This window comes from Mastigoproctus giganteus, chromosome 2 (genome assembly GCF_048544385.1).
Source record: "Mastigoproctus giganteus isolate SK-2022 chromosome 2, ASM4854438v1, whole genome shotgun sequence".
Taxonomy (NCBI): domain Eukaryota; kingdom Metazoa; phylum Arthropoda; class Arachnida; order Uropygi; family Thelyphonidae; genus Mastigoproctus; species Mastigoproctus giganteus.
The window spans coordinates 137,311,196-137,325,073 of record NC_143576.1 but is presented as its reverse complement, the minus strand read 5'-3'; the positions used below and the strand labels follow the sequence as shown (position 1 = coordinate 137,325,073).

The 13,878-nt window shown below is 35.6% G+C and overlaps 1 protein-coding gene across 1 annotated transcript; it reads left to right on the top strand.

The window, feature by feature from the left end:
* Positions 1-453: 453 nt before the first annotated feature.
* LOC150089591 (transmembrane emp24 domain-containing protein eca-like) lies at positions 454-12,200 on the top strand. The gene is made up of 4 exons (XM_090368681.1): positions 454-644; positions 5,163-5,383; positions 9,805-9,951; positions 11,893-12,200. The coding sequence occupies exons 1-4, from the start codon at positions 512-514 to the stop codon at positions 12,040-12,042; spliced, it is 651 nt and encodes a 216-aa protein (XP_090224807.1). The 5' UTR covers positions 454-511; the 3' UTR covers positions 12,043-12,200.
* Positions 12,201-13,878: the final 1,678 nt, after the last annotated feature.

The window sequence follows — 13,878 nt, the reverse complement described above, 5'->3', positions numbered from 1 at the left end:
TTTGGAAAGTTAAATTTTGCTAATTTTACTATATCTAAGAATTTTCAGTATTGTATATCAGTTTTTAATTACACGCATTGGTAATGTCATGTGTATATTTGTTATTACAAATAAGATATTTTATTAATGAGCGTTCCGTTTTATGAAATTTTCCATTTTGATAATGTCGGAGTTGAGGTGTGCCGTATTCACTGTACCCATCTTTGCACAGCTCTAATGAAAAAAAAAAAAAAAAAAAAAACTGTACATGGTCAGCTTTTCTTTCATCTTTATTTCCAGTTATTGTGAAAATTCGATTTTATAATTATCTTTTGTATCAATAGATGGCAGTATAAACTCTGATTGATTTTTTGCTATGTATAAATATATATTCTACATGAGCTCGTTATAGGCACGGGGAGTACCATGTTATAGAAATACATATTCATGCTACTGAATTCCTTCTTAGATAGTGTTGACAACAGTGTCCAATTAAAATCCTATTACGCCGAGCTGACATTATCTACTAGCTATGGCAATAAATGTCTTTCGTATTATCTGTTTATGTTTATTAATAGCTAAAGCGCAATGTTTATATTTTCACATTTCAGAAACAGAAAAAAAATGCTTCCTAGAAGAAGTACCAAATGAAACATTAGTTGTAGGTAAGTATTAGCTTCAATTTGTGTCGTTTGCTTTATTACCTTTTGGGAAGACATTAACAATGTAGTTAATAGGTCCGGGCTCTTTTTGAATGTTCCTTCTGCTTAATGATTTATAAACCAGATTTAAACTGTTAATTTGTTACAGCATTAAAAATGCAAATTATTAGATACTGGTATGCTCGAACTTTTTTAAGAACTGCAAATATTTCAGTTCTTATAAATTATACATTGATCATGGTTTTCAAGTAATCATGGTTTTCGGATGTCGCAAACTCAATGAGAAGTGGTGTTTAACAGTTATTAGTGTTGAATAAACGTGTGACAAAAATAGATTTGATCTTGATTTGTAACTTTTGGATTGTTAATATTTTTCATTTCGATTAATGCTAATAGTAAAATTTTCATCTGTGTGGGTGTATTCTTTCGATTTACAATCTTACAATCAGATGCCATTTTTATTTTTAAAAAGAAACGAAACTGTACCAATAAATCAATTTATTTTCGATTATCAATATTCACTTTCATAAACCAGAGTTCAAATTTTATGTATGTCCGTAATCGCTTGGTAGATTTAATATTAGTATCAATAGTGGCAAATGATATACACCATCAGCCAAAAAAAAAAAAAGGAAAAAAAATCCAATTTCAACTATCCATTCCTTCCAATAGTTTGGCTAGTTCTTCCTTGAATTTATTGAAACTATCCACTTCCACAACAACGGATTGAAGCTTTTTCCACTAATCACCCACTCATTGGCTGAAGGCAAACTTCCACACATCTATTCTGCAACCATTCTTCCTCAATTGGAATTTATGATTTTTGTCCCCTCATGTGCATGGCCTGAGAAAGAGGAAGAATCTCATCAGCATCGAGTTTGCTTAAGTCATTCAAGCCTTAAACACCCCAATCAGATCACCTCGCAGGTGTCTAGTCTCCAGACCCTGAAATTTGCAGAAATGAAGCCTTTCTTGTTTGCTCAATCAATCAATCTCATTGCCCTTCTCTGTACCCGTTCAAGCAGCCTCTCGTAGGTACCACTGTGCTACCTGTGTAGACACAGACAATATACAAGGAGCAATATGGTGTAAGTCGCTGATGTTCCGAAAACTCTACAACAACAACAAGAATAATAACATTGCCTTATACAATGGAACAATCATCTCCTTATCCTTGCTAGAAAAATTCTTATATACCATTGACAAAATCCCTATGAGCTGTGCTGACAGCCTGTCTGCACTGCTCAGAGAACTTCATATCAGACTCTACAATTACCCACATGTCCTTTTAAGTTCCCAATACCCTGAGTGTAGAACCACACAGTTGATGCGTTATCTGAGACTACTACTTCCCTATCTAGTACTTTGCATTTGTCAATGTTAAATTTCAATTGTCATTTCTCAGCCCATCTGTCTAATTTTTAAAGATATTGTTGCAGCAGCATACCGTCATTACTGTCATTAACCACCCTGCCAACCTTTTTCATTTACCACCCTGCCGAGTTTAGACATTAAGCCTGATCAATATCATACTCACATCAGTATCATTAATAAATACAAAAACCAACAATGGGCACCAAACCCTAAGGGACTCCACTAATAACATTAGTCCACGAAGAGTAGTGTACATTGATAACAACTCTCTGTCTTCCTCCTCTAAACCATCCCTTTATCCATAGCAGTAACTTTTCCTTAATGTCACACTGCTCCAGTTTGTACACCAGTCTTGTTTAGATGGTCCTGCACTAGTTATTTAACCAGTGACTCCGTTATTTTCCCCGGAACAGAAGTTAAGCTAATGCGTCTGTGATTATTTATGACGCCCTTTGTTCCCCCTTTGTGAATTGAGGATACATTTGCGCATCTTCATTCCACAGTAATCTCCCTTGAATCCACAGAAGCTCTCATAATTACGGATGTCGGTTTGCCTACTTCCTTTGCTACCTCCCTTCAGGTAATTGTATAGATCCCATCCAACCCAGGCCCCTTTTTTATGATTAACTTTAACAATTTGTCTTCTACTTTCCTCTTAATTTTCACAAAATCATTTAGTTCCCTGTTAGAAAATAATAAACTTCTGACATCCACGTCCCGAAATAATTCCTCATGTGTAAATGTAGATGCAAAATACCTATTTAGCCCTTCAGAAACCTGAGAAGTGTTATCAACAGTTAAACTATCGACATCAAATGGACCAATGTTATTTGATCCCTTCCTTCTACTGTTAAAATACGTAAAGAAGTCTTTGACTCTTTTCTTGACATTCTTTGCAAGTGACTTCTTTTAATTTGCCTAACCTCCTTTGTAACTTGATTGCAGACTGCTTTATATCTACCATAGGCTTCTGTATCATCTGATTATTTATATGCATCCCATGCATTTTTCTTCTCTGCCACATGTCACAATAGTTCATCTGACAGTCAGTCGGTAGGAAAAACCTCTGTGATTATTTCCCTGAATTCTTCCCATTTAGAAGTTTTTGTTGGTAACAACATTAATTGTTACAACAACGTTTAAAAACTGAGACCACTGTAGTCTCTTTACCGAAATAAAATTCCCTTCCTCTTCCCCCTTAATGTTAGTTACATCTTTAAGTAAATCAATACACTGTGATCACGCCACCTATTAATTAGTTTATCTGTCGATTCTTGACACATTAAGAATCGCTGCTAATTAATTTGATGACTGTTTTCTACAGCAGCATATTAAAGAGGCAACAAGAGAGAGTAATACTCTTGATCTGAAAATACTATCAAGGGTATTATTTATTATTATTATTATTAATAGCCATATGGTGCAAGGAAGCCTGAGGCTTATGCTGCACCAGGAAAAAAAAAATTCAAGTTACCGAGAGAGAGAGAGAGAGAGAGAGAGAGAGAGAGAGAGAGAGTGTGTGAAAAGTAGAAGGGAATCACCAAGAAAGAGAAGAATGATGATATCCAGCTCAGGACCCTGGGTGTGCCAAGCCCATACTCACCAGATGTGAGCCCTCGGGGTGGATATTGCTCTTTCTTGTTGCCTCTCTAACATGCTGCTGCTGTACAAATCCGTCATCCAATTAATCCACAAAAACATCTTGCTTGTATTTAAGTAACCAACTCACAAGTTCCAGTCAATATCTAGAAAGTTAAAATCCCCCATCATAAGACATTCTGATTTACTGGCCTACTCTATTTCTCTGTTCAGTTGTTCGTTGCACGCTATTTCTCTTCGAAAAACGTTAATTTCTCGGGTAAAAAAAGAAAAGAAACCCTCGTCTGAGACCGATTAACCCAACCACATTGTGAAAAAAGACAAAAATTCTTTGTCACGGAGGGGATTCGAACTCCAGTTTTCTCCACTCGATCTGAGAGAATGGTGACCATATCTACTTTGCTACCGTAAGAATCAGATTCTAACCCGCTACCTCTTTGCATGTAAGTGGCCTGCACCATACAGGTGCCATTGTAGAGAGAGAGAGAGAGAGAGAGAGAGAGAGAGAAAGAACAAAAACATAAGTTAATAAAGTAGCTAGCCATAATGATATGCGCATCTGATATATTGACATCAATCCCAACAATGGCTTCCTTCTCCCTAATTAATATTACTATTATTCTTCATCAATAAAAAAAAAAAAACGAGTCAATCAGAGTTTGCGAATTTTTTAAAGTACCAATCCGATTTCGCCTTGAAGTTTTTAGTTTCTAAGTCAGCTACTTTGAGGGGCGACGGATTCCAGCGATCAACAACACACTGCCAGAAGATGAGCTTCATGAGATCTAACCTTCTATTGCTCCCTAAAATTTTATATTTGTGTTCTCTTGATCTTATTTCGTCTGCCAACAAGAAAACTCATTCATTCTGCTTCAAGCACGTTAAACACCTCTATCAGGTCATCCCCGGAGGTGCCTATCCTCCAGATCCAATCCTTCTGACGTTCCTCATAGAGACAAAGCTTAGCACTCCCATACAATCTACTTGCTCTTCTTGGTTTTAGGTGACGCCTCTAGGTATTAATAAAAATTCCAAATGAGGGCTAATCACTCTTTTGGAATTTTTATAAAGTGCTTTGTAAAGGGAACCAATAGCATCCTTATCCCTGCTGGCCAAGGTCCTATTGTCACTAACAGTATACCCTGAGTTTTCCTGGCTTCTTGCTTATACTGGATGGAAAACCAAAGAGGAATACCTCCAAGAGTGCAAAATTATTGCAGTCAATGCATCAAATCAGCAAGATTTTGGCACTATTACTGGTATGATAGCATGGAATGATGGAATACCTAGTAAGCCACAATTTTTTTTTTTCGATATAAGCCGGGAATGTTTGGATCGTACCTCGTATAGCGTACCAAAATAAAATATCAAAACAGAATATAACAGCATTTTTTATTAATTGACATCATTTAACTTTAATTAATTAATTAAAAAGTTAATATAATTTAATGTTAAAGTCGATACTAATTTAATAATTTATGTTAACTGCAGCGCTTCGTGTAATAATAAAATGTCATACTAATATAATTTTTTTATTTTATTTTAAAGGCTATTATAAATGTCAGTCCTACGAATCAGTGACAAGGGCTTTTATTCCCGTTAACGCAGCAATTGGCCTGCATGTGGAGGTGCGTGATCCTAAGAAGAAGATCATTCTTTCTAGAGTGTATAGTGCCGAAGGGCGCTTCAGCTTTACCTCTCACAGTCCAGGTGAACATACCATATGCTTGTATACTAACTCCACAAAGTGGTTCTCGGAAATTCATCTAGTAAGTGAAAACACTGTTAGATTTATACGAATAGACTGACATAAGATACAGTTGTTTCCAAAATTACAGGAATATATATATATTTTAATATGAATATCCTGCTGGCTGCAAAGGCATAAAATATTACTGAGTTTACTCCACATAGTCTTTATTTTAATAAATCACGCAGTCATAGGTAAAAAGTTGGGTTTTTTTTTTTCACTTATCAAAATATCATAATATTTTGATAAGTGAAACTTACCAAAATATTATGATATTTTGATAAGTTTCAGAAACTAGTTTTCAGTTTCTTATCAAAATATCATAATATTTTGATAAGTGAAAAAACTCATGCAAAGAGGAATTTATATTAATGTTTCTAAAATTTTCCTTTGTTATTTATATTTATACGTCAATGTTTTAGCTCAAAGTAAACTTAAGTTTCTTGATAGTACTATTTAATTAAGTATTAATTAATGCATAATTAAGCGCTGATTATTTATTACAAATTAAATTTTATGATTGCAGTAATTAATTCGTTCATTAAATAAATCCATTTATATTCTCTCAATAATGGTAGGAGGGAGTACACATGCACATATATACTGCCCTATCAAAATATCAGAGAACATAACTAATAGCACCCCTTTTTTAATTTTTCTATAATAATTAATTCCGTATCCCTACTCAAAATTACCAGTCTAATTTGAATTCTTTCTAATTCATCTATTAGTGATTATGATTACAAGTTCACACTTTGTCTCTGTAATTCAAAATAGATAATACCGTATCTTATACAGTTTATAATTATATTAAAACAAAAGAGTTTGACAAAATGCTTAATACGCCTAACAATTCTTATCATAGTAATAAGAATCACGATATTATTATAAGAGGAATTAAGTTATTTGTTTTTTATTACAACGATGGGTATACATAATTTTTTACGCAGTAGACTTTGAATTACATAATATTATTCAATATTACTCAGGAAATGTCTGCGAAAAAAGAAATTACATTGAAAAATAGTCTTTGTTTACTAGTATCAAAATGATTAAGATGAATAAATGGCAATGTTTCAAATTAGATCTTCCCGACAAATAAATAAAAAAATAATAATAATTAAAGGAAGATTATCAAAAATGAAACGTGTGAATAGGAGGTGTTACACGATCCTCACTTGTGTTTTTGTGCTTTCAGTTTCTAGTTTTGTTGCTATGGTGACTGTTCCACTTTTGATTTTAGGTTGTAGTGTTGGTTAGAAATGCAGCGTGTATGCTGATGGTAGGAAGATCACTACTGAAAAAAATGAAGTGGCTTTTAATTTTTTATATATTCACACATACACATTGAAGTAAATAAATTTTCATAAATCACTCAAATTAAATTGCATTTACTGTAAATAAGGTACGAAACTACTAATGTGCATGTCTGAACATTTTAGATGACACGTGGTGTGGAATATCAGCATCATTTGCTTCATTTGACCTTACGAATCATCATTGGTTGGTGGTTGTCAAAATAAAATTATAGTACTGTACACTTAATTTTTTTTTTTAGAGTTTAATATGCATCAGCGAGTTAGGCCATATTTCGCCATATGCATCACGTCTGCAAAATTTCGCGAGTTCTAAGATCTGTTTGCTGGTCGAAAAACCCAATTTCTGGGAGAAAAAAATCTGATACGCCTACCTAGACCAACTAACTCAGCCACGTTGCGAAAAAGGCCCATAAAAATTCCTCACGTCATCGACAGGATTTGAACTAGGATCTGTTCCACCCGGAGTGGGGAGAAGGGTGATTCTATCTACTGTGCTACCAGTAAGCACGAGTGGGTGTGTCAAGGTGCATTAGTATACGTACTTTGAGTGACCGTGGTTCAAGCATGTGTGACTACTAAATACGGTGCTGTTTCTTGTACTATCTCTCTATCTTGTGAACTCCTCTAACTATGTGGTTGTCCCAGGGTATAAACGGAAAATTCATTTTTCATTTTATTTATTTCTCTGCCTAAAGAAGCCTGTGGCTTAACAAACGACTTTAATTACTTGTTATCAATGAACTCTATATGTCTCAAAGTATTGGTGGATGAACTGTCAGTTAATTTATTTTTGATTAATACATTTTATTTGTAAGTAAATTTGAACCAGATTTTGTTAAAACATTTTTTTCCCTTTTTTTTTATGATTATCCCCATGTTTGGTTATTTAATTCAACGCGGAAAGTTCCTTGCGTTATCCTGTGTGTAATATCTGAAATTGAGAATTAGAATTAACATTTGAAGAACAGAGGTTATTTGTTTGTTTTCGAACATTAATTAGATAATTCTTCGAATACAGTATCTCAGATTGAATACCAACGTGCAACTACGTGGAAAGTTTACTTTCATTATATGACTTATTATCATTAATAAGTGAAAACAGGTGAAAACATTTCCAACCGGACTGTATTAAGAAGGCTCAATTCAAGTAGACTCCACGCAAGGAAGCCAGTGGTTTGTATCCTATTAATCCCAACCACCGCAGAGCTCGTCAAAACTGGTGCCATGAACATATGACTTAGAGTCCTGACAAATGGGATACAGTTCTGTTCTCTCAAGAGTCCTGTTTTAGCCTACAAACACATTCTAGACGTTATTTCATCTGGAGAAAACGCGGAATGCCGTACCATCCCTCTAATACCAGAGAAGGGGACACTTACGGTGGAGGCGGTGTTCTCGTGTGTGGCGGGGTGCGGCCATTGATAATGATCAACAGCTGCACCCCTTTTCATTTTTTTGATAGGGTTGCCGTAACTGCGCAGAGGTACCGCGAACAGATCCTCGAACCCTTTATGCGACTTTTTACGGGTGCAGTTAGCCCAGATTTTCTTTTCATGCACGACAATGCCACTGCACATAGAGCTCAAGTGCCGGAGGAATATCTTGAAACTGAAGATATCCAACTACTGCCGTGGCTAGCGCGATCACTATACTTAAATCCGATCGAACGTGTATGGGACGCCGACAGCCAACTCCTTGGACACTTGGTGAGCTAAGGTCTGCGCTGGTCGAAGAATGCAATTTGTTGCCACAAAATCTTATAGCCACCCTTATATCGAGCATGGTTCACCACTGTTAGGCCTGTTTAGCCGTTGGGGAGATCATCCGCCGTACTGATGTTATGTTACCATATTTTCGAGCATCTTGTATCGGCCTCTGTAATGTGACTTTTTTGGTAATTCTTATACAGCCCCTATAAATGTCCCTTTTACCCGGCCGAAGTTTCTCGCTGTCTCCTCATTTCATCATTATTCTATGCTACACCACCACCATACCAAATTTTGTCCCGCTTCATCGCAAGCTGCACGAGTTACACTACGTTTTCTACGTGTTCTGTTAATTTTGTCGAGCAGTGTACTTTAATGCAGAATGAAACAAACATCCACCGCACACAGCAATCACCAGTAAAACTTGCTTCGGGCCGTATTTGATGAGGACCACATTGTTTTTCGGCTTTTTCCCAATTGTTCATTGCTCTTCAGAATGTTATGTTGCGTCTTCTGATAATGGGTAGTTGTCCCAGGATTTTTGAAAGGGCCGGAGGTGGGGGTTATATAGCAGTCTACGATTTATAATTCTTATTTTTTGTACTTTTTCTGAAAGTACATTTTCTTCACCAGAAGACCATTTCGTTCTTCAAATTTCGGCGAATCAGCTTTAATCATCATGTAGCAATAAAAAGAATAACTTATATTATTTTTATCACTGGAGAGGCTGTAGGCCCTTGAGTTCCTATCTGAGGTACCATAACGAGTGGTGGGTTATGGGGATATATCAAGGCTAAGCTTTATGAAGGCAGTATTCAGTCTCTGGCTAACCTGAAGCCAAGCATAAAACGGCACGTTATTAACATTCCCGTGACATGCTTCGCGCAACCGTTGGCCGTGTTGTTCTGCGCCTCCAGCACATTTGCAATACAAATGGCTATCATATCGAACAAATTTATCTTAAACCTCTAGCTTTTTCACACTGTATTAGAATAGCGAAGTTGTGGGAAACCACCGGTGCCGCTTGACCCTAAACGCTATTAGAATAATTTGGTCAAATAAATCGTTGTATCTGCTGTGGTGTTGGATTTAGCACAAAACGCACCATTGGGTCACCCTTTGGCATTATTTATTTATTTATTTTGTGCGTTTCGGTTCCTCACGGTCTAGATGTGTCTGTTGGAAACTTCATCTCTGGGTGATTCATGGTTTGCCACTTGTGGAAAGGCCAAAATGGCACACTTTAATTATAATCACCCTATATACAGATATATTATTTTATTAAATATTTTATTATTTATTTATTTTTTTCCTCGTGGAATTAAATCATTTGAAATAACGTTTATTTCTTTTTATTTCATTTTAAGCAGTTTGTACTGTAAGTCCTAACGTATTAATTTTTTTAATTTCTGTAGAGAGTCCACCTGGATATCCAAGTTGGAGAGCATGCCATAGATTATGGCAGTATCGCGCAGAAGGAAAAGTTCACAGAATTGCAATTACGTATAAGACAACTTCGTGATCAAGCAGAACAGATTGCAAAGGAGCAGGATTATCAAAAGGTGTGAGTTAGTACTAATATAAAGTATGACTATTTCAAAAAATCTTTTGTATGTTATTTGTAGGACATTACTGTAAAAATGCTGTTTAGAAACATAGGAGAGTCGCGTACCTGATTCCCATAAAATAATTTCTCGCGTGTAAAAGAAGCTTATGCAAATACGTAGAGTAACAATACAGTATTCTGCACATGCTATGAAATGTGGAATATACTTATTGACACAGCTATATTGATAATTATCAATTTTAAAAGATTATGATCTTTATCATTGTAGTTTGTGTACGAGGACTGATTAAAGTACTCAGACCGAGTTCATACCTTCAATAAAGCGCGTTAATCGGGTAAATTGCTTCGATGAATGTCTCTGGACATTTTACTACATATCAGAGACGTGTTTATAGACTCATTCATTACGTTGCTTTAATCACTCCTATGAAGGCTTAACTTTTAATGCTGTTAAAGTATTCCATAAGCGAGGCTCCTTCCATGCTAATCATATATGGCAGCTTTTAATCTTTTTTTTTTCTGTTTCCTAAATTTAAAAACTATAAAACACGGAAAAGCAAAAGACTTGAAGTAGAAACAAACAAAATACAATGGCACAACTTTGGATGGTTTCGATCACCGAGTTTGAGAGTTGCTTCCAGCATGGCTAGGTGATGATAATTTGATGTTTTTTGTCGCAATGGAATGTATCATCTGTCGGGAACAGCTGATACATGATTGTAGTTTGCACACGTGGCGATCAGTCTTTGAGTGTCTGCAGGAAAGAATGGGTCGGTGGAGAGACCTTTCCGACTTCGAGCGTCGAATGATTGTGGGGAGCAAGACGTGCAAGTTCCAACCAGTATCTCGACATCAGCCAACATGGTTAAGTACTCCCGTTTTGTGGTGTTAAGAGTCTACTTCGACTGACTCAACAGCAGTAGAATACCCAGCCAAAGATCACACATGAGACAACCACGTGTGGTTCATGCCCGTGGTGAACGTACTATGTTTTCTTCTTGTAACACTGCAGCGATGCATCACTGTGGACTACCCAACTAGCCAGTACAATGTAGGAATAGCAAGACCATTATTCACATGGACCATTATGCCCTGGATATTAGTTCGCATAGGCTATGGCGGTCGACGGACATTACGGGTACACATTCTCACTGTCGCCTGATCTGACGAATTCCTTTTCAAACTATCATGCTAATGGGTGTATCCGCATTTTGAGAAAGTTGGACTTAGGCAGTGTGGAGGCGGTGGTGTTATGGTTTGGAGACTGTTTTCTTGACATGCCCTGGGTCCTCTGATCACCGTTAATTAATGGCTCGATGGGAATGCCTACCTTTTATTATCGACGACCAAGTACATCCCTTCATGATGACAGGGCATCCTGTCATCATTAAATTAAATCCTGTGTAGACTACGCTGTTCTAATATGTTTTGATCACAGTCCTAATCTGGTATTATTTATTCCATGAATCTTGCCATTGGGAATATACCTTACTGAGTATTTATTTGCGGATGATCTGTATAAGAGACTTACAAGCAAGATTATTTGTGGGAATTGCTGATTTGGGTGCAGCCAATTCGCTTTCCTTAATCCCGCTGTGGCTAGCGATCCAGCAGAAATGGATGTCAAATTCACGTTGATAGAGAAAAGGTATCATCTGCTGAACTCCAGGCAGGGCTGGATGAGTAGCATATCACATTGCTGATAATCCCGTAATATACTTAAAGAATCTGTGATATAATACACAGTTGGCATTGGGTATAATAACCAATTGCCTAGGTGTTAAAAGGCAAATTTAAAATGTTTTAGAAGTATACATTTAAAAAGCCAGTTGACCTTTAAAGACCAATTTACAAATAGTTATACAAATATTAGCGGTATTTTTATTCTGCTGTGTCTTCTTTCGTCAATGCATGTTTCATTCTTTTCTCTTTTTAGTATCGGGAGGAACTGTTTCGTTCAACGAGTGAAAGTACTGGAAGAAGAATCCTTCTCTGGTCCATAGGACAGATTTTAATTCTTCTAATGATGGGGGCCTGGCAAATGAAGAATTTGAGAATATACTTTGAAGCTAAAAAACTCGTATAAATTTTTAATGCCGTAATGGAAACAAGAGGAATGTGCAATAGAAACAAATTGTTTGAAGTTGCTGTGTATATACAATATGCTTTCTGTAGAACACCAGTTTTTTCCTTGAACACGAATATCCAATGTGATATTTTATCCAAAGTAATTTTGTGATGAAACAGAACGCACTACATATGTTTGCATTAAGTTATATATAGAAATTCGTTCAGTATTAGTGTGGTTATTATAATTAGCTCGTAAATTTGTACTCACGAATTTGTACCACTCTTTTTTAGTATTGCTTATATATAACTATGCAGCACTTACAATTTTTTATCTGTTGCCAATCAGGTAACTTATTTGCTCTATAGAAATCATGTTAAGGCTGAAATCAGTACAATTAATGTGCTGTCATAACTGAAGGTAATTATGGGTGAAATTACAATTCCTTTGTAATTTGAAGCCTTTATTTGGGGGCTATGCTTTTCTATTAAAAATTATAAGGCAGCAAAGAATGGTAGTTGGATCTGCATGCTAATTTCTACACATTGTATCACAGTAGCTTATAATTATTTCGTTTGATAAAGGGTAAGTTGTTTCATATCTTGTTGTGAATTTTAAAGATTTCCAAAATTTATCACAGTTGATAATTGTGATCAGCTGTGATACATTTTTGAAAAAATGCATGAAACTACATCTAGTCTGAGTACTAAATATTATATGCAAATTTATTATATGCCATCACTTGAAATGTTTTTCATTTCTTGGCGTGCAACAGAAAAATATAATTCTGCTTACGAATAACTAAAAAATAAATAAAAATCTACACAATTAAAAAATCAAACTTTTTATCTTTGTCCAGGATGATTCTTCTGACTAAATTTTTATTGAATTCTGTGCGAGTTTCCCTTGGATCACCAAAAGCTAGTTTGGATATTGAAGACAGAGAGTAGTTAGTTTAGCTTATTTCTTGATTACCAATCCATTTTACTCAGAATATTAAAATTTGGATTCTTAACTTGATCAGTTCACTCAACATAATCTGTCCTCCTCCACAACAGTATAGCGGGCTCGCCACTGGAGAGAGATGTGGATTGAAATCCCTTGGAAACCGGAGAAATTCTTAAAGGCACCTTCAATCGGGGCTATAGTTGTCCAATATCAAGAGACAATTAGGTTTCCCTGGTGAGTTAATCCAGCCTTTTATCAGCACAACTAACAACTTACATCAACATGATTCTCACCAAATTACTGTTCAGTATACTTTTGATGGAGCTTATTAATATATAGGTTTATAATAAAAATTAGAACAACGTGACATTGCTAGATCCTGACGTTGTTGTTGGACTGTGGAAAAGTTGCATTTTTTATACCAAGGATTCAAAAATTAGAACAACGTGACATTGCTGGATCCTCACGTTGTTGTCGGACTTTGGAAAAACTGCATTTATTTTTTTACCAAGGATTCAAATGCTATTACAGAATTAAATTTTTTACGGTTCAAAATTTTCATATCAGTTTGTAGTCATTACAATCGGTCCTCATGAGGGTTATTACAATTTATTCGCACAATGAATTTTTCTGAAAACGTTTACAAATATGTACAGCTTTATGATAAATTTTACGGTTCTTTTAAAAGTATGTGTACGTATTTTAAAGGAAATGGGAGGGGAATGTTAAAATTGACTGTTTCCTCTGCATCCTAAGTTTCAGAATTTTAATCAACAAGCTAAAGCGCCAATGATGTACTTTCAGAGGCATGTCAAAACCCATAAATTTTCCTACACACCACCATTAAACATTTACATAGCCTACTCTTTTAAAGGCTATTTAGAATCTAGAACAAATGTTGTTTCT